This window comes from Vombatus ursinus, unplaced genomic scaffold (genome assembly GCF_900497805.2).
Source record: "Vombatus ursinus unplaced genomic scaffold, bare-nosed wombat genome assembly UNPS02003292.1, whole genome shotgun sequence".
Lineage (NCBI taxonomy): Eukaryota > Metazoa > Chordata > Mammalia > Diprotodontia > Vombatidae > Vombatus > Vombatus ursinus.
In genome coordinates this window covers 15,022,456-15,046,874 of record NW_020943070.1, presented here as the reverse complement: position 1 = coordinate 15,046,874, position 24,419 = coordinate 15,022,456, and the positions used below count along the sequence as shown (strand labels likewise).

Genomic DNA, 24,419 nt, shown 5'->3' with positions numbered 1-24,419 from the left:
GTCAGTTGTTTTTCCCATAAGGTATTTTACATTTTCTTCCATTTTTTCGTTCTTTTGAATTTGTTCAAAATTGATTCATGATATCTCATAGAATCATTAGCTTCCACTTGCCCAATTCTAACTTTTAAGATATTGTTTTCCTCAATTAGCTTTTGTACTTTCTTTTCCATTTAGCCAATTGTACCCTTTAAGGAGTTGTTTTCTTCAGTGGATTTTGGTATCTCCTTTTCCGTTTGGCCAATTCTACTTTTTAAGCAGTTTTCCAAGCTGTTGACTTTTTTTTCACAATTGTCTTGCATCACTCTCATTTCTTTTCCCAATTTTTTTCTACCTCACTTATATGATTTCAAAGCTCCTTTTTGAACTCTTCCATGAGTTCTTTCTGGGCTTGAGACCACTTCCTGTTTTTCTTTGAGATTTTGGCTATAAGCGTTTTCACATTGTTGTCCTCTTCTGAGTATGTGTCTTGGTCTTCCCTGTCACCATAATAACTTTCTATAGTCAGATTTTTTGTTTTTTCTTTTTTGCTCACCTTTTTTTGGGGGGGGCCTTTTTCCTTTCTTTTAAATTTGAGCTCTGCTCCCAGGATGGAGGGGAGACAGTCTCCAGCTTCTTGTGCTAGTGGCTGCAGGCTGTTTACCTGGTGTAGATGAAGAATAGGGTTAGGTAAGGGAAGGCAGAAGGAGAGGTGAAAAGTCAATAGATTATAGCTGGATAAGGGAATTTCAGAATTCTTGAACATGGAGGTGATAAATTTGTGGGTGATGGAAGATCAAGGGTATGGCAATATTTGTGTGTGACTGAGGTAGGGTGGAGGAGTGACTCATGGGAGGTGAGTGGGTTGAGGAACTGAGTGGTTAGGATGTTTGAGAGAGAATCAGTATGTATATTAAAGTCACCCAATATGACAAAAGGAGTTGAGGAGGAGAGAAAAATTGTTAGTAAGGTATCAAACTCATTGAGGAAAGAAGGAGAGTGACTTGAAGATCTGTAGACAGGTCTGTAGAACAAGATTTTGATTGGGTGGTAGGCATAAATAGCATGAACCTCAAAAGAAAAGAGGTTACTGAGTGATGGAGAAAGGGAGAGAAAGTGAAAGTGGCAATGAGTAGGAAAAAGTTTTCCAACTCCCCCACCTCAACCAATGAGCCAAAAAGAATGAGTGGAGACAGCTAGTGGATAGAGCACTGGACCAGCAGTCAGAAGGACCTGAGTTCAAATCCAGCTTCAGACACTTGACACTTACTAGCTGTGTGACCCTGGGCAAGTCACTTAATCCCATTGTCTAGCCAACACCCCCCCCCAAAAAAAAAATTGAGTGAAGGCATAGCCAGTACCAGAAAGAGTGGACAAGGAAGCTGTGTCATCAGGGGAAGCCAGGTTTTTAGTAAGAGTTAGCAGATGGAAGTAGTGGGAGGAGAATAGATTTAAGATGAAGGGAAGTTTGTTGCCTATGGAACAGGCATTCCAGCGGTCACAATGGAAGGGCTGGGTGGAGTTGAAACTAAACTTTGGGATGGGAGAGCTGAGAAGGATGGGAGCGAAAAATGAGGGCATAGGGAGTGTGGAATGTGGTTTGGATGATGATCTATAGGAGTTCGGAGTCACTGGGATATGAAGGATATGACCAGGTATGAAAATATTCATTATTAAATGAAGGACACCAATCCTCGACCTTCAAAGGACAAGCATAGAGGACATGGAAGGCCTGAAGTTGAAGGGAGGGTTGCTCTTCTTTGCACTGGAGGGTCTCCACATTCCAGCTGGGACACTGGGCCGGCAGCATGAGGTTGAAGATTCTTTGTACTGGTACACATGAAAGTTATTTTCTGTGGGGCAGATGAAAGACACCCAAACTAGCCCCTCACAGCCTTTCCCTGGGGAACACGCTGCACGTAGCAGGAGGTGGAAGACTCAAGGCACTAGCACAGAAGACTTGTATAAATTGATACAGAGTGAAATGAGCACAATGAGGAGAACAAGTAATGCAATAACACCAACACTGTAAAAAAAAAAAAAAACCAAATCCAATTTGAAAGACTTAAGAACTCTGATCAATTCAATGCCTACTATGATAAAGCATGCTATCCACCTCTTGACAGAGAGGTAATGGACTCAAGATACAAAATCAGCCATACTTTTTGTACATATAATACATGACTACAGGAATTTGTTATAAATGATTTCCCCACCCCCCAAAGCAATGGGAAGGAGAAAAAAAAATGCTCGTTAATGAAAAAAAAATTAATACAAATTTTAAAAAGAAAACCAGGATTTTAAAATAATTTTATTGATGTCTTTTTTTAACTAATGTTGCCATCCATATGAAAGTGAGAAGTTGAGAATGACACTGAAATCGCAAGCCTATATGAATGGGAGGACGGTAGTGCCCTTGACAACAATAGGGAAGTTTGGATGAAGGATTGCTTGGAGGGAAGGGTAATGATTTCACATTACATATGTTGAGTTTGCAAAGACTATGGGTCATCTAGTTGAAAATGTCCAAAAAGCAGTATGGTGATATGGGACCATAGCTGAGGAGAGAGATTGTGGCTAGATATAAAGATCTGAGAATCATCTGCCTAAGGATGACAACTTAGAGATAATAGCCATGGGAACTGGTGATATCACCAAGGGATGTAATACAGAGGGGAAAAAAGAAAGACGGCCCAGTATAGACCCTTGGGGGATACCCACAGTTAGTGGGTAGAACGCGGATGAAAAAATTGGCAAAGTAGACTGAGCAGGAGCAGTCATACCAGGGAGAAGGAGAACCAGGAGAGAGTAATATCATGAAAACCTAGAGAGGAGAGAATATGCAGGAGGAGGAGAAGGCAATCAACAGCATAAATGCTGCAGAGAAGGATGAGAATGGAGAAAAGGTCATTAGATTTGGCAATTAAAAAGTCAATGGCAAATTTGGAGAGAAAAGTTTCAGTTGAATGATGAAGTTGGAAGTTAGATTGTAGAGGCCTATGTGAGTGAGATGACAGCAAATGGAGACACTGATTATAGCTAACTTTTTCAAGAAATTTACTTGAGAAAGAGAGGAGAGATAAGGAGTAATAGCTAGCAGTGAGGGTAGCTCACTTGAGAGTTGGTTTTGTTTTTAAGGTGAGAGACATGGGTATGTTTGTGGGCAGGAGGGAAAGAGCTAGTAAATAGGGAGAATTGGAAGATAAGAGAGAGAGAGAGAGTGGAAATGAAGGTCAGGGCAATCTGCTGAAAAGATGAAAGGGGATGGGACCCTGGGTGTACTAGAAGGATTGGCCTTGGTAAGAAGTACCCCTTCTTCGTCTAAGATGGAAGTAAACTAAACTAAATATAGTTGGGAGAGTTTTGTTTTTCTTTCTTTCTTTGTTGTTTTCCGTGGAGGAAAGGCATAAGGGAGAGAAAATAAATGCTTATTAATTGAAAAAAAAATACAGCTTTTTACATGGTAATTGTAAGACAAAAGATAAAATGAAAATCAGCAAATTGGAATGGAGAGAAAAAAGAAGATAGTTGGGAAAGATGTCTGAGTGAAGTGAGTTGAGCAGGGAAGAGAAAAGTAAAGGGCCTTAATTTTTTCACTGAATCATGAGGTGAAATCCTCAGCAAAAAGAGTGGGGAATGGGTGGCTTGGGAGGCTTGAGGAACAAGAAGGTCTGAAACAGCGGGTGTGGAGAGTGGGATAAGGGAATTGATTAGGAAACAATAGAATAACTGCCTTGCAGCAGTGAGGGCCCAGTTAAGATTAAATAACAAATTTGTAATGGATCCAATCTGTGCCTTCCCGCTTCTCTCTGTCCTCTATTAAACTTTCTGATCTCTACTGTGTATTTTAAAAGTTTTGTTAACACTACTGTTTATTTTCTATATTACTATCATTACTTCCACACTCTTCCCACCTCCTCCATCCACCTATCCCCACCCCTAGCCTTCCATAAGTATAGTCAAGCAGAATAAATCAACATATTGATTATATCTAAAAATAATGTCTCATTCTGCACCTCTAGCCCATCACCTCTCTTCTAAGAGGTAGGAGACCTGCTTCCTCATCAGTCTTCTGAAGTTATGATGGGTCATCACATTGATTAAAATTCTAAAGTCATTCACAGCTGCTTTATTGTGTTCATAAATTGTTCTGGATCTATTCATTTCAATCTGAGTCAATTTATGAGTCTCTCCTGATGTGTTATTCAGGAAATTTTGACACTCTGCTAATAATGCATTGTTTTGGCTCTATGGACAGAAAATAAGTCATGTCAGAGGCCCCCAGAGTGAGTTAGTAATTAATCCAGGTTGACATAAGAACTCTCTTTCTTTACTCTGTTTCTTTACGGATATGTTGGTTTAGCAAACAAAGTTGGTAACTTTCTCATGCCAGGTTCTTAATCTAAAGTTTTCCTGTGGGAGCTGCCACCTTGCTTGGTGTGATCATAATGATGAAAGATTTGACCAGCAACTTGCATTTAACTTTATATTTTTTTGTCAGCCAAAGACAAGGTTTATTAGAACATCTTCCATATTGGCCAGACTCTTAAGGAGTCTGAACATTAGTGAGCTATTGGCTAAACTGTAAGAATCTGAGCCAACTTTATATTTTCTCAAAGTACTTTCATTTACACGTACATATTTGTTTTTCAAAAGAATTCTGTGAAGCACGAGTAACAGGCTTAATCATTCTCATTTTATAGATAACGGGACAGGCTTGAGTGACTTGCCCCAAACCACAAAGTTAGTGCATAAACAAGAAAGGCTCAAGTTTTTTAACTCCTAATCACCTTCTTTTGGAACCATTATTTGGAAGACTTTTTTGGCATGGTCCAGTAAATATCAGAAAATTTGGTATTCTTTACAAGAACCACCAGGACAGGCTTCTGTGGGTAGACTAGCCTTTCCTGATTATCCATTTTGTATTTATTTTTCTCCATATTTGTATTTGTTTTTTATATATTATGTAGCTGAATATATATGTAACAATGGTTACTCTGAACCATACTGCCTGAAGGCCAGGAATGTTACATTTCCCCTCTCCTTCAGGATTCTCTAGTACCCGTAAAGTGGTTTAGGAGACTGTTCAGTCTCTCCAGCATTGCGTCCAGCTTCTACCAGTGGTATTCCCTCATTTTAGGGACCCCTACACCTTATTTAACCACTTAATGGTTGGATTAGCTTTTTACAAAAGAATACTTATTTCAAAGATATAGCAAGAATGAACATATAAACATTCCCCCCTTGTACCATCTCAGTGTCTGGAGAGAGGTAGGAGGTTAGAGTTACAGTTTAGATCAGTTCCTATATAGCACTGTACCCCCAGGTTCCAAGTCCAAAACTCTGCTTGGACTTGAGTTCCAGGAACCCTGATTTCTGTGGGCTTCCTTGCTAGGCTTGCTGCGTGAACATCTAGTCTAGAATCTTGGCTTCGAGGTCACCATGGCTTGAGTGAAGGTCTGGGCATTCTACCTCCTATGCCTAGAAATGAAAAGAACAATCAAAACAGACCAGACCAAAATCCCAAACCCATTTTGGGAGGCCACAGAGACTAAAAGGGAAGGAGGGGAAGGTAGGCCATTCCATCACCTTCTCAGCTTATAGTGCTCACGCCATGGACCTTCACTCCCGTGGATGCTACAAGAAAAAGAGAACATGACTGTCATAGTCTCATAGTTTTAAAGACTCAGCCTGTTCTGGCTACAAGGTTATTGTCATTCATATGTTAAGGGAATGGAAGATATCTTCTCCCAGAAGCAGGGTGCCTCCCTGTTGGGTGATCTGAACATACACAGCAAAGCCTCTGTTTCACACACAAACACACACACACACACACACATACACACATGTGTATATGTGTATACATATATGTATATATACGTGTATGTGTGTGTGTGTGTGTGTGTGTGTCGTAGCTAAGTGGCACAACTGCACCTGGGAGTTGGGAGGACCAGAGTTCAAATTTGGCCTCAGAAACTATCTATGTGACCTTGGACAAATTACTTAATCTCTTTCAACCTCAGTTCCCTCATTTCCTCATTCCACTTACCTCACAGGGTTGTTGTGAGGATCAAATGTGACAACATAGGCAGAGTGCTTTGCAATCCTTAAAGTACTCCATAAGTGGTAGATTTTGTTATGGTTATTGTTGTTCTTGGTAACTTCCATGTATATGTTAATTTGCACCAGTAGAATGTAAGATATTTAAAGGCAGGAATTGCTTTTGCTTATGTCTTTGTATCACCAGTGCCTATCACAGTGCCTTGCACACAGTTGTTCTTGAAGAGGACCATGACATCAGGAAGATGATGCCACGACATGCAAGTGAATTGGGTTTGAGTGAGGGAGGGCTGGGCAAAGTCACCAGCCTCACTTACTCCTCTGGAGCCATCTGGGTTCAGTGGCCAGATATAGATCAGGACAGCTGGAGATGGCCCAGGATGCAGTGGGAGACTTTGGCCTTTTTAAGCTGAGGTCTTTCCCAGTTCTTACTTTGACTGATTTAGTTTTTAGTGATTAGGGCTGTTTAAGAAGCAAACCAAAAAATCCATCTGGAAGTGGAAGACCCTCACTCAGGGTTTCTGGCCAACTAAGCCATCAGGCCCAAACAGTAACCATTAAGTGGTGCTTGGCTAGGGACCTACTGTTGGCCAATCAGTGACAGCTAGAGTGAATTGGGTTTAAGGTATGGTCTTTAAGAAAGAAAATCTAGTAGATGCTTAACAAATGCTTGTTGAATAAATGAATAAATGAGCCCTGGTAGACTTGGGAGAAGATCTCCAGAATTAGGTTAAATTCATGGCTTTCATATGAATTTGCATTTGCATTTTAGAGCTACTCTGACATTTCTTGCAGGGAGAGAGCCAGAGGATCAAGATACAAATTGGATGAAAAACCTCATGTAAAGCCAGCTATTCCATGTTTTTTTTTAGATCTGCTCATATTGACTTTGGCTGTAGCACCAAGCTTGATAACCCTGACGAGGTCTAAGAAACTCTGAGGTATTCACTTTAGAAAATATTTGCTCTGAAGTTTCCATTTTTCAATTTAAACATTATTAAGTTCATCATAGCATGTCTAGTATGGATCCTGTGCTAGGCAGTGAGGATACAAAGACAACAACAAAAAAAAAGAAATGGGAGCTGCTCTGTCCTCAAGGAGCATGCATTCTATTTGTGGGGATACAACTTCCTAAAATATAGATCTAACCATGCAATCCCCCTATTTAATAAACTCTAGCTCTTCATCACCTCCAGGATCAAATGGGAAATCCTTTATTTGGTGTTCAAAGTCCCTCCTAACTTTTCCCCATCCTACCTTTCCAGTCTTCTTATACATTACTCCTTCCCTCCCTCCCCAATACTCTGTGATCCAGTTATACTGGCCACTTTGTTCCATGCGCAGGACACTCCACTTCTGGACTTTGCTTTTTCACTGGCTGTCCTCCACACCTGTGATTCCATTCCTAGAAAACATGGTCATGCCAGATAACTTCTCCTTTCTTGATAGGATGACTAAACTAGTAGATGAGAGATGCTTTTGATAAAGTTGATAAAGTTTGGTAAAGGTGAAGGTTGAATGAGCTTATAGAGGCCATTCCTTGGTACAAAGGTCCAGAGCTTCTTTGGAAATTTCCAGGGACTCCCAAGACATAATAACTTATTTCTTGCCCTTTCAAGGATGAATACATGGTGGCCCACCACTGAAAGGACTTGTTTTCCTTCGAATGTTATTGGAAACTGAATGATCCTTTGGTCCTTCCTAGAACGTTCCCATCTTGGCTTTCACTTTCTATGACTTGACTTTCCAATACAAGAGGGTGACAGGATAGGCAGTATTTATCCTCCCTTTCCCTCCCTTCCTCTGCACCCCCCGCCCAACTCCCATCCCTCCACAGCCTACATGGAGCTTAAACTCCACTATATGAGTTTGTACCTGGACCCCTGTTGGGCCTTTTCCACTTTGATTTCCTTTCCTGATCAGGTAATCTCGTATTTTCAAATGGTCTGGAGATCTACAGCAGGCAACCTCTTTCTTCAGATTCTCTGTGGGAGTGTTCACCGGAGTGGCTGGCTGCAGCTAAGGCAGACAAAAGAAAGGAGCACAAAGTTCAGAGAAGGCTCGGGCTCAAGCTCAGGTTTGGAGTGGAGTGATATTGCAAAGCTGAGGTGAAATGTGGAACACCTGATTAGCAGGCTCGCAAAACTGCCTTATGTTTTGATGAGATTCAAAAGTTAGCAGCAAGACCTGTTTATTAGCAGCAAGATCTATAAGACCTGATATTAGGAGTGGGTCTGACCCCAGGACCCTGTTGGTTAAGTTTAATGTTAGGATGACATGAGATGTAAAAAGACATCGCACAGTTAATGGTTTTGTTACTGTTGTTCAGGCATGTCTGATTCTTCAGGATCCCCTGGACCACAGCTCACCATGCCTTTTTATCCTCCACTATCTCTCAAAGTCTGTCCAAACTCATGTTCATTGTTTCCATGCTACTATCTATCCATCTCATCCTCTGCTGTCCCCTTCAGCTTTTGCCTTCAATTTTGCCCAACATCAGGCTTTTTTTCAGTGAGTCCCATCTTCTCATCATGTGGCCAAAGTATTTAAGCTTCAGCTTCAGTATCTGACCTTCCAGTGAATAGTCTGAATTAATTTCTTTAAGTATTGACTGATTTGATCTCTTTGCTTCCAAGGGACTCTCAAAAGTCTTCTCCAGTACCACAATCTGAAAGTGTCAATTCTGCGGCACTCAGTTTTCCTTATAATCCAACCCTCACAGCCATATATTGCTACCAGAAAAACTACAGCTTTTACTCCACAGACCTCTGTCAGCAAGATGATGTCTCTGCTTTTTAGTATGCTGTTCAGATTTGCCATAGCTTCCTTCTAAGGAGAAAGCATTTTAAAAATTTTCATGGCTGTAGTCACTGTCTGCAGTAATCACTGGGCCTAAAAACAAACAAAATGGGACGTTGCTTCCATTTTTTCTCCTTCTATTTGCCAAAAAATAATGGGACCAATTGCTAAGATCTTAGTGTTTTTGGTTTTTTTTTATGTGAAGCTTTAAGCTAACTTTTACATTCTCCCCCATCACTCTCATTAAGAGGCTTTTTAATTCCTCTTCACTTTTTGCCATCAGAGTGGTATAGTTTGCATATCTGAAATTATTGATATTTCTCCTAGCAACCTTAATTCCAGCCTGGTGTTTCACATGATGTATTCTGCAAAAGTCAAATAAGTAAGGTGACAATATGTAACCTTGTCGTACTCCTTTTCCAGTCTTAAACCAATAAGTTGTTCCATATTCAACTCTAACTGTTGCTTTTTGATCAGCGTACCTGTTCCTCTGGAGACAGATAAAATGATCTGGTACTCCCACGTCTTTGAGGACTTGTCATATTTTGTTGGCATCCACACAGTCAAAGGCTTTAGTGTGGTCAATGAAGCAGAAGTAGATGTTTTTCTGAAACTCTCTTGCTTTCTCCATAATCCAGTGAATGTTTGCAATTTAATCTCTATTTCTTCTGCTTCTTCAAAAACTAGCCTGCTCTTCTGGTATTTCTCAGTTCGTATACTGCTGAAGCCTAGCCTGCAGAATCTTAAGCATAACCTTGCTGGCCTGTGAAATGAACACAATTATTCAGTAATTCGAACATTCCTTGGCATTATCCTTCTTTAGGATTGGGGTATAAACTGACCTTTTCCAATCCATTGTTGTGTTTTCCAAATTTGCTGCCACACTGAGTGCAGCACTTTAACAGCGTCATCTTTTAGGGTTTTAAATAGCTTAGTTTGAATTCCATCACCTCCACGAGCCTTATTGTTAGCGTTGTTTCCTAAAGCCCGTTTGACTTCATTCTCCCGGATGTCTGGCATAGTTTTCTCATAAAAATCAGTTCCACGAAATATCCCTCTTGTAGTAAAAAAAACATTTCCTTAAGACATAAAAAAAGTAAATACTGATGTTTTCAGATACCTCTTTCAGATATCCACACACACCTAAAGAACATTCCCACCAAAGTCCAGTACCATAACAATTTCCTTAAAAAGATAGGGCCATCCTGACCCAAGGGGGATTCCACCACATTCCAGAACCTTCTCCTCCATACCATATAGACAGGCTTTATTTGTGTATCAGCTACCTAAATTAGCATTTTCCCCAAGGACAAAAACCTGTAAGGAAAGCAAAAAATAGATATCTTCCTCTATTACCTATCTTCTAAGAATATGGGTTGCTAGAAAAAGTGCAAGTCCAAGAATAAAAAAACAAAAACACATTCAAGCTGTAGAAAAGCCAACATTTCCACTTCACATGAAAAAAAGAACTTCTAACATGTAAGTTAAATGACATTCAATGTGTTTTCTGTAGCAATGCTGCTTTGTTTAAAAAAAGGAACCCCAACACCTTATATGAGTTGATCATCCAAGGAGAAATAACTCAAAATGGGGTAAATAAAGCATCAAAATATTTTTATCAGCCACATGTACACACATATGTATGTATGTATATATATATATATATATACACACACATATACTTTTTTAATCACAGAAAATTGAATTGGATAGATTCAAGGGCCTTAATGATATTTTAATCTGACAAACCTGTCTTGCCATTGGACTCCAATGACTCTGGAGAAGAGAGTGAGGCTGATGACATCACTGGTGCTCTGCCTTACTTCAATCCAATTCATGGGAGAGTCAAGACATCACACTCCTGATGTCCTTGGTCCTCTTCAAGAATGAAGGATGAACAGCAACCTGACAAACAGATCTGGAAACTGTTCAGAAAAGCAGCAATAAAATGAAAAGGACTATTGAATTTTATCTGAATTTTTCAAAATACATTTAGACTTTTTCTGGTCTAGTTTTTCATAATAGTTTCAAAACTGAACACAATGTTTAAGATTCACCAGAGTTGTAACTAGACCAAAGCAAACAAACCAGGACTTTGTTCCAGGGTACTTGGAGTCTTTTAGCAGCTAGAAAGAATTGAGTTTAGTCTCTAGTTAGCAAGAGTGATTAATTAGGGGGCAGCTAGGTGGCACAGTGGATAGAGCACTGGCCCTGAAGTCAGGAAGACTTGAATTCAAATCCGGCCTCAGACCAAACACTTGACACTTACTAGCTGTGTGACCCTGGGCAAGTCACTTAACCCCAATTGCTGAAAAAAAAAAAATAGTGATTAGTTAAAATAGGGAGTTACCAGATGGCAGCTTCCCCTTGGTAATTTTATTGGTATAGCTTCAAAAGTATGAATTAATTTTGATAGCATGTATCATATTGACACAATCTAACCATGAGCACTCAATATCCCCCCAGTTATTTAAGCAATTCTTTATTTCTTTAATGAGCACTTTGTAATTGAACAAACCCTTTATGTGCTTTGGGAAGTTGATCCTCGGACATTTTCAGAGGAAATTTCATGAAGAAGGCAGTATTTGACTCAACTTTTTTTTTTTTCCATTTTTTGGTGAGGCAGTCGGAGTTAAGTGACTTGCCCAGAGTCACACAGCTAGTAAGTTTGACTCAACTTTTAAAGGATTGGTAGGAACTCAATGGGTAAAGATTTGGAGAAAGTATTCTATGGGCAGCTAGGTGGCACAGTGGATAGCACACTGGGCCTGGAGTCAAGAAGATTCCTCTTCCTGAGCTCAAATCTGGCATCAGACACTAACTTTGTATGACTCTGGGCAAGTCATTAACCCCTATTTGCTTCAGTTTCCTCATCTGAGTTGGAGAAGGAAATGGCAAATCATTCCAGTTATCTTTGCCAAGAAAACCCCAAATGGAGTCACGAAGAGTCAGACACGACTGAAATGACTTGACAACAAAATTTTAGGCATAGGAAACAATGAGAAAAAGGACTGACACAGAAGAGCTCAATGGGTGCTTAGAAGGGCAGAGAGTTTGGAAGGAATATTCATGAAGTAAGATAAAAGGAAAAAGCACGCTGCCAGATTGTGAAAAATCCTGAATACCAGGTAAAGGGGTTTGAATTTTACTTAGTAGGCACTGAAGATTTTAGAGCAGAGGAGGAACGTTCCCAGATCTACATGCAAGAGAGATCATTAAATCCAATACATTTTTATTAGCGTGTGGTTTTTGTCTGAAAAACGGTAAGAATTATCCTTAATTCCTATTGACTAGGGAACCTCTGGCACAGTTGACATTTCCCAAGGCTCACAATAATTAATCTGCTAGGGAACCTTTTAAAATTGGATTTTTATCTAGAACTTTTACCTATTACTCAAGTTGCCAGTGCGGTTGTTAGGCAGCATCTTGGCTTTGCTCTTATGCCAGTTAGCAAAAATACCAGTTGAACTTGCTCTTCTCTCAAGAAATCTCATTGGTGTTGCCGAGTAGGTTTTGTTTCCCTTCTGTAAAACATACGCTACCTTCTACAACTTTGCCTAATACTATTTGAAAGGTTTCACTTCATCTATTCTCTATTTTTCCCATGGTTACCATACATCTCATCTGTATAATCCAATGGGCTTCAGTCTTTATCACGGTTGACCTCTCTAACCTTTTGACTCTATTATCAACCCCCTTCTCTAGGTCATTTCTCCCTCCCTTGACTTCCATAAAATGGTTCTCTCTTATTCTCCTCCTTCCTTTCTGACCATTCCTTTTCAGTCTCCTTTGACATATGGTCATCCTTCTTTCCACCAAATGTGGGCATCCCTCCTGATTCTATACTGCCACCCTTGAGGGCTGGGTCAGTTTCCTTCTAGTCTTTCTATCCTCAATGCCTAGCACAATTTATTAATTTTTATTTCTGGACCCAAATCTATGATTTCGAAGGTCTGGGGAGCTCTGGATGAGGAAACTGCCTCAGCCAATGCTCATTTGAGCATTCATACTGTTGTATGAACTCATAGTCTTAGAGTTGCCAAGATCATTGAGAGGTTAAGTGACTTGTCCAGAGTCATATAGCTAGTATGTGTCAGTGGTAGAGTTTGAGCTAGGTCTTCCTAAGTCCCAGATTGGCTCTCCATTCACTATCCCATACTGTCTCTTTTTTTTCCTGGTGAGGCAATTGGGGTTAAGCGACTTGCCCAGAGTCACACAGCTAATAAATGTTGTGTCTGAGGCCGGATTTCTGACTCTAGGGCTGGTGCTCTATCTACTGCATCACCTAGCTGCCCCCCACACTGCCTCTTTTACTAAACATATATTAGATGCTTAATAAATGTTTGTTAAATCAAATTAAATGTTTTACATAGGAAAAAACTGTAGCAGGAGCAGCTAGGTGGGACAGTAGATAGTGAGCCAGGCCCGGAGTCAGGAAGATTCATCTTCATGAGTTCAAATCTGGCCTCAGAAACATAGTTGCTGTGTGACTCTGGGCAAGTCACTTAACCCTGTTTGCCTCAGTTTCCTCATCTTTAAAATGACCTGGAGAAGGAAAGGGCAAAACACTCCCGTTTCTTTGTCAAGAAAACCACAAATGGGGTCACAATGAGTCAGACATGACTGAAAAACGACTGAATAACAACTGCATTTTAACTTCATTGACCTGCATAGATTGCTTTGTACACGTCTCTATCAAAGACTCAGTGGTATAGGGGAATAAATGCTGGACTTTAAATCAGTGTCAATCTGGGTGGAAATCCCAGCTCTAACATTAAGTAGCTGTGTTATCATGAGCCAGTCACTTGATTGCGCTCAGCCTCAGTTTGTCATCCATGAAATCGCATTACAGACTTCACAGGATTGCATGTCAAGGCTCACAACCCTTAAAACGCCAGACCAACATGAATTAAAATCTTATCTACACGTAATATTAAAATCCAAGGGTTTGTTTTCTCACCTTGGCTTTGCATTTAGGTGTAGAACATTCGGTTAGCAATGTTTATTAAATCCTGATTACATGCCAAGTCCTGGGTGTAGCGGTTGAGAAGAGAAGAGAGGAATGAGGAGACCACATAGCTCTCAAATTGCCTACCATGGGAAGGATGTGAAAATGGGGACTGGTGGCATCAGCACGGCCTTATCTACTTTGATTATAGGTGTCACCACAGAAGACCTTAGGATCAAATTCTGAAATGCATGGCATGTGGAAATTTAAGCATATTTTGATTTATTCATGTCCTACTGAAGGAGAGACATCAGTATACATCAACTACTGACCTACAGGCCCACTATTCCATCTATATACGTTTTTAAAATAAGAATAATCTCAGGGCAATGAGGTGGTGTGGTGAATAGAGCTCTGGCCTTGGAGTCAGGAGGACCTGAGTTCAAATCCAGCCTCAGACACTTAACACTTACTAGCTGTGTGACCCTGGGCAAGTTATTTAACCCCAATCACCTCACCAAAAAAAAAAAAAAGAAAAAAAATAAGAATAATCTCTATGAGCAACAAGAGTATTTTTAAAATTTAAAATTTTTAATTTTTTAAGAGTAGAGACTGAACAGACATTCACAAGCAATATTACATAGTAGCACTTACCAACACATAATTGACCTAGAGGTTCAAAGAATACCACCTATTTATTACTTGTTGGTCATTAAAAAAGCATTTAATTGACAGAGGCAGGTAGGTGGTGCAGTGGATGACTGCTGTTCGGAGTCAGGAATACCTGAATTCAAATCCAGCCTTAGATATGTACTAGCTGTATGACCCTGGGTAAGTCACTTAACCTCTGCCTCAATTTTCCCAACTCTATATGGGGATAATAATAGCACCTACCTCCCAGGGTTGTTGTGACGATAAAATGAGATAATATTTGTAAAGCAACAGTGCCTGGAACATAATAGTTGATATATAAATGATAGCTATTCTTCTTATACTCTTACTCTTAGAGCAAAATACTTCAAGGCTCTCTTAATAAGAATGTATCGCATGCACTTATCAAAATTATTCAAAATTTCTTGACAGATATGACAGAAATAAATTTGACAACCATAAATATCTGGAGAACCATGAAACAGAGAAAGGTATATTTGATGAAGGTATTTGCTACTGTGATGGAGGAGAGCCAGCACAGGGTTCAACTTCAAGGGGAATTCTCTACAGATGTTGAAGTACTCCAGCTGATTTTGTTTGTAGATAGCATCATGCTGGATGCATTAAGCCTCAGAACACTGCAGAGCCTTGTGGAAGCAATATGCAGCTATTCAAAAGACTCTGGCCTAACTTTCTACAAAGAAAAAGTCAAGCAGATTCAAAATGTGTAATGTTAATATTGTCAATTATGACATGCAGATAAATGGATAACCTATGGAGCTTGCCCGTCAGTATATATTTCATGGACAGACAATAAAAATGGACAATGAGTTGGACCTAGAATCAAAGAGGAGAAGAGTGTCTGGATTGCCTTCAGGAAAATGTAGGATGTTTTTAATAACTCCAGACTTCTTTCAGAGACAAAGTCCCATTTTCTTTAAAATAGAAATTTTATTTTTTTTTCAGGTTTACATTCTTTCCCTCTTTGCTTCCACTGAGAAAGAAAGAAAAGCAAAACTCATTACAAATAAGTATAGCTAAGCAAAACAAATTCCTGCATTGGCCATGTCAAAAAAATATGCCTCAATCTGAACCCTGATTCTATCACCTCTTTCTCTGGAATTGGAGCATTTTCATTCTAAGTTCTCTAAGTTTGATCATTGTGATGATCAAACATCCTAAGTGGTTCAAAGCCGTTTGTCTTTACAATATTGTTGTTATATAAATTGTTCTCATGGTTCTGATCATTTCACTTTGCAATCAGTTCATATAACTCTTCTCAGGCTTTTCTGAAATCATACACTTCATTCTATCTTACAATATGATGGCATTCCATCATATTTATATACCATAATTTGTTCAGACATTCTCCAACTGATGGATATCTTCTCGGTTTTCAACTCTTGGCCACCACAAAAAGAGCTACTATTTTTGTACATATTGATCCTGTTCCTCTTTCTTTGATCTCTTTGGGGTATAGACCTAATAATTATACACTGGGTCAAAAGGTATGCACAGTTTCACAGGTTTGGGGGTACAGTACAAAACTGCTTTCCAGCATGGCTAAACGAGTTCACAGTTCCATCAACAGTGCATTAATGCACCTGTTTTCCCACAGCCTGTCCAACATCTGTCATTTTTTCTTTTTTGTCAACTTTGAAAGATCTATATTTTAATAACAATAGTCTTTTGGTGTTATTGAATGGCAGTGAGTCATAGAACATGCTAGTCTCTGAAAAATTTAAAATGAATTTCACTCAGAAGACAATAGTTCAACATCTGTCATTTTTTCTTTTTTGTCAACTTTGAAAGATCCATATTTTAATAACAATAGTCTTTTGGTGTTATTGAATGGCACTGAGTCATAGAACATGCTAGTCTCTGAAAAATTTAAAATGAATTTCACTCAGAAGACAATAGAGAAGCATATGGTAGGTGTAAGTAGGCTGAAACACACAACAGAAGGAATTACAAAGGAGAAACAAAGTAAAGGAGAGCAACAAGGAGATCCATCATCTAAAGATAAGGTGGGCTGATGGCATGGCAAAAGCAAGGGATGACTGGAGAACAGCCTGTATGTGTATTCTATGCTATCTTCATCATGTCAAAAGTGATAAAGGACTCTGGCACATTGAGTGAATTTTTCTTTTGGTCATTTAATTTTTATTTTTTTCCTCAATTACATGTAAACAAAAATTTTTAATATTCTTTTTTTAAATTTTGAGTTCCAAATTCTCTCCCTCTCTCCAGTTCCCCCCACCCCCAAGACAGCAAGCAATCTGATATAGATTATACATGTGCAGTCCTGCAAAACATTTCTATATTAGTCATGTTGCAAAAGAAAATGCACAGATGAAGAAGGAAAAGGAGGAGGAAAAGCAGAAGGAGGAAGAGGAGGATGAGGAGGAAGAAAGAAGGAAGGAAGAAGAAAAAGTATTCTTCAATCTACATTCAGACTCCATCAGTTCTTTCTCTGAACATGGATAGCATTTTTCATCATAAGTTCTTTGGAATTGTCTTAGATCATTGCGTTGCTGAGAATAGCTAAGTCATTCAGTCAATCATTATAACATATTGCTGTTACTGTGTACAATATTCTTCTGGTTCTGCTCACTTCACTTTGCATCAGTTCATGTAAGTCTTTCCAGGTTTTTCTGAAAGCATTCTGCTCATTATTTCTTATAGCACAATAGTATTCCATCACAATCATATGCCACAACTTGTTCAGCCATTTCCCAATTGATGGGCATCCCCTCAATTTCTAATTATTTGCCACCACAAAAAGAGCTCCTATAAATATTTTTGTACATATAGGTCCTTTTCCTTTTTTTTTTTCCTTATCTCTTTGGGATACAGACTTAGTAGTGGTATGACTGAGTCAAAGGGTATTCACAGTTTTATAGCTCCTTGGGCTAGTTCTAAATTGTTTTCCAGAATAATTGGATCAGTTTACAACTCCACCAACAGTACATTAGTGTCCCTATTTTTCCACATTCCCTCCAACATTTATCATTTTCCTTTTCTGCCATATAAGTCAATCTGATAGGTGTGAGTGTGGTACCTCAGAGTTGTTTTAATTTTCATTTCTCTAATTAATAGTGATTTAGAACATATTTTCAAATGACTATAGATAGCTTGGATTTTTTTCTTCTCAAAACTGTTCATGTCCTTTTACCATTTATCAACTGGGGAATGACTCGGTCTTAAAAATTTGACTCAGTTCTCTACATATTTGAGAAATGGGGCCTCTGTCAGAGAAACTTGCTATAAATTTTTTTCCTAGTTTTCTGCTTTTCTAATCTGGCTGCCTTAATTTTGTTTGTGCAAAACCTTTTTAGTCTGATATAATAAAAATTAACTATTTTATATCCTATAACATTCTCTATCTCTTATTTGGTCATAAATTTTTCCCTTATACATAAATCTGACAGGTAAAATATTCCATATTCCCCCAATTTGCTTATGATATCATCTTTTATGTCTAAGTTATTTTGACTTTATCTCAGTATACAGTGTGAGATGTTGACCTATACTTAGTTTCTGCCAAACTGCTTTCCAGTTTTCCTAGCAATTTTTGTCAAATAGTGATTTCTTATCACAAAACCTTGGGTCTTTGGGTTTGCCAAACACTAAATTACTATGGTTATTTACTACTGTGTATTGTATAACTAATCTATTCCACTGATCCACCACTCTATTTCTTAGCCAGCACCAGACTGTTTTGATGATTACTTTGTATTTTTTTATATCATATTTTTTCATTGATTCCTTTGACATCTTTGACCTTTTGTTCTTCCAGATGAATTTTCTAGCTCTATAAAATAATTTTTTGGTACTTTGCTTGGTATAGCATTAAATAAGTAAATTAATTTATGTAGAATTGTCATTTTTATTATATTGTCCATGAGCAATGAATATTTCTCCAGTTGTTTAGGTCTGATTTTATTTGAGTAAAAAGTGTTTTGTAATTGTGTTCATATTGTTCCTGGATTGACAATGGGTAAATTCTTTTGGTGAATTTATGAGAGGATATGGCTAAGAATCCCACAGAGCCTATAGCATAGACAGTCATGGATGGGTTATCTGTATTATTAGAAGAAATATCCACATTTCTGAAATCACAGATCTGTTTGAGTATTTGAGTATATTCTGCTAGTGGCTTTAATCAAGGCAGAACATTTTACTGTAATTTGTGAATCTGCTACTCTACCCTGTTCCAATGGTATTTTTCTTGGCCATGATTCATAATAATAATAATAAGATATTTTATAAAGTGCTTATTATGTGCTAAGTGCTTTACAATTATTATCACAAAAACCTGTGAAGTAGAAGCTATTATTATCCCCATTTTACAGATGAGGAAACTAAGACAAGAAGATTAAGTGACTTGCTCAGGGTCACATAGCTAGTGTCTGAGGCAGGATTTGAATTCAGATCTTCCTGACACTAAGCCGAGCTTTCTATCCACTGGGCCATTTGTGTATGTTACTTGCATAAATGTACAAAGCCTTAAATAGCAATTTTGTCACCTGGGACAAATTAACTGAAAGTGAGGAGACTTCATTTTAACGTCCTTTTGGGGTAGGAAGGGCAGCTGGGTGGCAAAACGGATAGAGCACTAGGCTTGGAATCAGAAAGACTCATCTTCCGAGTTCGAATCTAGCTTCAGATGCTTACTATGTGACCCTGGGAAAGTCACTTAATCCTGTTTGCCTCAGTTTCCTCATCTGTAAAATAAGTTGGAAAAGGAAATGACAAATCACTCCTGTATCTTTGCCAAGAAAACCCCAAATGGGGTCACGAAGAGTTGGACACAACTGAAAAACGACTGAACAACAACAGATTGGGGAGGAAATTGAGCCCTTGGTATTCCCCTATAGGCAGTCAGTCAATATTTCAATAAATATTTATAAAGTGCCTACTATGGGCAGGTATTCTGTGAAAATGTTGGAGATACTAAGAAAGGCAAAGGTTAGTCCTTGCTCTCAAAGTCACAGTGTAATAAGGGAGACAATATGCAAATTATTTTAATTGACAGTGTGTCTAATTACTTACATATAGGCTCAATGTCCTAATACTCCTCCCAAAGCCTTTTGTCTTCGTAGCACCTAGAACAGGGTTGTGTGCTCAATAAATTTTGTTGAGTTGAGTTTAAGTATTTAACACCACTAAGAGGTTAAAAAAGAGAGAGATTGTGATTAAGCAAGTGCCTTCAAAGCCTTAGGTAGCAAAGTATTAGACTTCACTCCATATTTCATAAAACAATCTCTACACGTAATTTTTAGCTTATATTTTATTCAAATAAAGTTTAGACTTTGTCACAATTTTAACACACAGAATTCTTTAAAATACAATCAAATACAGCAACATGAACATACAGGTCATCGAGACTTTGGGGATATTCTATACTTATTGATAAAATAATTGACAATTTTCATATTTATGTGGAGTATAGGACAGATGCATGAAGCGTCACAAAGTTTCTTGAAATGTGTTGTTGAGAATATTACTGTTCACAACTGTTTTTCAACTACTAATTGAGACAACCATTTTGCCTTTATTACTGCTACCCCAATTTACACAAATAAGATGTTACAAATAGCAGTAAAATTTATTTCTTCCTTTTGTTGAAAGTGAATTTCTAGGAGCAAATAACTGACTCTATCTTGTTCCGTAACAGCTCTTTTCTTGTATATGGCCCCGATGTGAACTTCAAGACCAGCTGCAGCATCTGGTTTCCCTCAGTGTCTTCTTTCCTTCTTTAATTGTTACAAAAAAGACTTAATTGGTGAAAAAAAAAAAAAAAAAAGATTTCGGAGACTCTAGATTGTCCTCTCCCTTATCTAGTCTGACAGATGGTTGGTTCCTTTGATTTAGTAAGCTAGCTACAGGAACAAGAAAACTCCCTTATCTATTTCCTGTAGCAAATGAAATACATTTTCCTTTAACATGGTATTTTTTTTCTTCATATGGTCAGCTGTGTTGTAATGAGCAGCATATTTTTTTTCTTTGTTTCATACAATGTATAAATATTGCTTGCTGAATTGTGAATGTGGCATTTCCCATCAACTGCTGGTGGGGCACACTACACTCTGTAATATTACAAGCCTGTCTTCTAGAAGTCAGTCCTTCCTCCTTTCCTCTGCTTTCCTCCCTCCTTTTCTTCTTTCTCCCTCCCTCCCTCCTTTTTTTCTCTTCCTTCCTCCTTCCCTTCCTTCCTTTTTTCCTTCCTTCTTCCCTCCCTCCTTCCTTTTTTTTCTTTCTTCCTCCCTCCCTCCCTCCCTCCCACCTTGGCCACAGCAGGTAGAGCAGTTAAGGAAAAGGTTCTTATTACCAAAAAAAAAAAAAGAAGATACTAGAAGGAAACAGCACCTTCTTGACCACACTGTCCAAGGGGTTTTCTTTGCAAAGATACTGGAGTAGTGTGCCATTCCTTTCTCCAATGGATTAAAGCAGAGGTTAAGTGACTTGCCCAGGGTCACACAGCTACTAAGTGTCTGAAACCACATTTGAACTCAGTTCTTACTGACTCGAGGCCCAGTGCTCTACCCACTGAACCATCTAGCCGGCCCGTTAAATACCTATTAAGTGCTTTATCTGATAGGATAAAGAGGAGACAACTTCTTTAAACAATCCAAGTACTCTACAAGAGTCTTTTGTAAAATGATTTGGATGAAAGGAGATATTTTGCCTTAAGCTGTCCAGCAAGATGTGCTGAGACATTATATAGCAAAAATGGCAAATACAGAATAAAATAATTATGTTAACTCTTAACAGATCACTTTTAGCTTTTAAAAAATTATTTTTCTTTCTTTCTTTCTGTTTCTTTCCCCTCTCTCAAACCAGAGAACTCTTTCCATATGCATAGCCAAAATATTAAATAATAAGATTTTCAGGTTCAAATGTTTGTTTCAACGTACCATCACAAGACAAGTCTATTAACTGTTCTTGCTCAAATGGAATAAGACCAAACTTACCGCATATACTCAGGGCAAATAGGTTCCTGATCCACTCATATATGTAGGCCTTTTAATAAAATGACAATTTCTTTTGTAGGCTGTTCAAGTAATAAATAGGTTTTTTATTCTACTTCATTTTCAGTGCATATATTTTTTAAATGGAGTAACGTATAAAAAACATTATTTTGTAAACCCAAAGTTTGAACTGCTTTATAAATGGGTTCATTTTATCTTTCTAGTCAGGAGTACAAATTTGAGGATCTTGAGTTGATTTAGAGCACTAAATTTTTTAAAAGTCCACCAAATATATACATTTTTGGAGAGATTTTTATTATAAAATGAATGTTTCACATTTGTTACTATCTTTAGGAAAAATGGCAATTTCTTCTGTCGGTTCAAATACTCTTCAAAATACTCTGGCACAAGAAGGGCTGTTCCCCTCCTCTGGAATCTTGACTCTAAGAATCACCACCTCCTTAGCAGCAGGGCTCAGGAAGCAGTTTTCTTGAATTCCCCTCTAAGGGCATATGTAATCACACCTCCTACAGCCATGTGCTTCTGATGCAAGATGCCATCGTCAATGGTCAGGGAAAGAGAGAGGAATCTCTTGCTGTACTTTTTTAGGAGCGCACCTGCAAGTGAGTCCTCAGGAGCTGAGTTATTCCTCCGTTACTGGCTCCAGCCTTTACTCAGCAGGACTGGTTCCCTCTGGTTTAAACTCAGACCTAGGGACCGTGTCATTGTCTCTGCCAATGCACAATCAAACTTCCTGACGTTTTTTGTATGCAAATGGACTATTAAAAGCCTGAATAACTTTCCGACATTCTTAATTTCACTAGATGAGGGGACTCAATTGTTCCAAGATTCCCCATCTTCCCCAACCCCACCTATTTTATTTTATTTATTTATTTATTTATTTTTTTGGTGAGGCGACTGGGGCTAAGTGACTTGCCCAGGGTCACACTGCTAGTAAGTGGTAAATGTCTGAGGCTGGATTTGAACTCAGGTCCTCCTGACTCCAAGGTCAGAGCTCTATTTACTGCACCACCTAGCTGCCCTGACCCAACCTATTTTAAAAACACATAAGAAGGTTGGTGACCTTCAAGATGCTTCTTTTATCTATCTAAGTAAGAAATCTTGGTTGAGTTCGTTAGGCTGCATGGAACTCTTCCTACTGAAACTTTATTTTGGTGGACTAGACCGGGGTGGGGAACCTTTGGCCTTGAGGCAACATGTGGCCCTCTAGGTCTTCAAGGAATCCAAACTTTACAGAACAATTTTGGCCTCAAGACCAGTTGGCCTGGCAGGTTCTTCACCCCTCTCACTCTGCTGTGAGAGATTATTTGCACTTGTGATATATCTGATTCCTTCTCAGCAAAAGTGAAATTTAAGTGAATAAAGAGTATTTTCCAAAACTTTTATAAAGCTGTCTGTTGAACTCCATTAATTTATTAAAAGATGATCCTAATTACATATCTGAATATCTGGATTAGTCAATGAAAGTAAAAATAAAATTTTTACATTAAAATCCCAACAGGTAGTCTGAATTACTGCCTACTTTATGCATCATTAATAGGAAGTTTGTAAAAGAGAGAAAAGGCTGTGGAATCTACAAGTTAACCTTTAAAAATGGCACTATACCATGACAGTTTCACAGCTATGTAAGTCTACTGTGTTCTCTGTGGTTTCAGAAACCATATTATTTAAAAGCTCCTCTAAAAGTTGCACACGCCTACTGACTACAGCTGTGTCTCTGGGGCCAGTACGGTACAGTTGACTGAGTATTAGACTTCTTGTTAGAAAGGCCTGGGTTTAAATCCCATCTTTAATGTTCGCCAGCTGCGTGACTATGGGCAAGTCACTCAACCTTAGTTTCCTCATCTGTAAAATGGAGATAGTAACAGGGAAGGGAAGAAGTACTTACATAACACCTAGTATGTCTCAGGCACTGTACTAGGCACAGTGTACAACTATCTCATGTTATCTCCAAAACAATCCTTTGAGGTGGGCGCTATTATCACCCTCAATTTACAGCTGAGAAAACTTAGGCAAAGAGAATTGAATGATTTGCTTAAGTACATACGGCTAATAAGCATCTGAGGTTGGATTTGAACTCAGATCTTCCTAAGTCTAGGCCCTGAGCTCCACCCATGACACCACCAGCTGCCAGGTGGAGATAACCTTTAGTATCTACCTCACTGGGTTGTTGTGAAGTTCAAATGAAATAACGTACATATGTAACATCAAAGCACTATTTAACATACACGTGTAATACCAAAGCACTATTTAAACGTTGATTATTTTTATGAAAAAATTAATACTATTCTTTTGAGCTTCTGTATTAGTCCCTAAGTATGAATAACAAGAATAGTAAGCAACTTGAATAATATGATGCATTAAGATTTATAAAACACTCTCTCTTCAGAACAATCCTGTGAAGTAGAATTTCAGGTATTCTTGTCCTTACTTTTCAGATGAGAAGACTAAGACAGAGAAGGCTTAATCAACTGGTCATGGAGCGAAAGCCTGGTGACGCTCCTTCACTTGTTTCCATTTAATCGAATTGTTAAGCCTTCTGACTCAGAACACTCACCCTAAGACTCAGTCACCATGCTGATTGGTGTTCTGGAGCTAGAGAGCATGGTTCTCCAAATTCTGGATTTTTGCGGTCGTTAATGAGTGCCCTACAGGATCTGTGAAGACTGGGGAAAGGTTTTGTCCACAGCGCACATTCCCATTCTGGTAAGTGTACAGGCAGGCCAAGGGTTAAGGACGGATGAAAAAAACCCAGGAGAGTTTAATTTGGGTGGAGAAAAGTTACAGAAATTATTTTCTGACAAAAATACTAAAATACAACTTACATATTTTTATGGCAAAATCCTGAACCTACTTGCCACAGCTTTTTCAGAAGCTAAAACACAACAACAAAAAACCAAAACCCTACAAGTTAGTGCAAAGGTCCATGGGTGAAAAAGAACATTTTTATATTTTCATGTTTTTAAAAGTTACTCATTTACAAAAAAAAA

At 38.5% G+C, this 24,419-nt stretch overlaps 1 protein-coding gene across 1 annotated transcript in view; it reads right to left on the bottom strand.

Annotated features, from left to right (window-relative positions):
* Window positions 1-9,390, bottom strand: part of RAB21 (RAB21, member RAS oncogene family) — a 76,474-nt gene extending 67,084 nt beyond the window's left edge. Inside the window, exons 1-2 of the mRNA XM_027872060.1 lie at window positions 9,238-9,390; window positions 7,912-8,055 (exon numbers count right to left, since the gene is read on the bottom strand). Of these exons, the coding sequence (XP_027727861.1) occupies window positions 7,912-8,055; window positions 9,238-9,390 (297 nt within the window). The remainder of the gene's footprint in view (window positions 1-7,911; window positions 8,056-9,237) is intronic.
* Window positions 9,391-24,419: the final 15,029 nt, after the last annotated feature.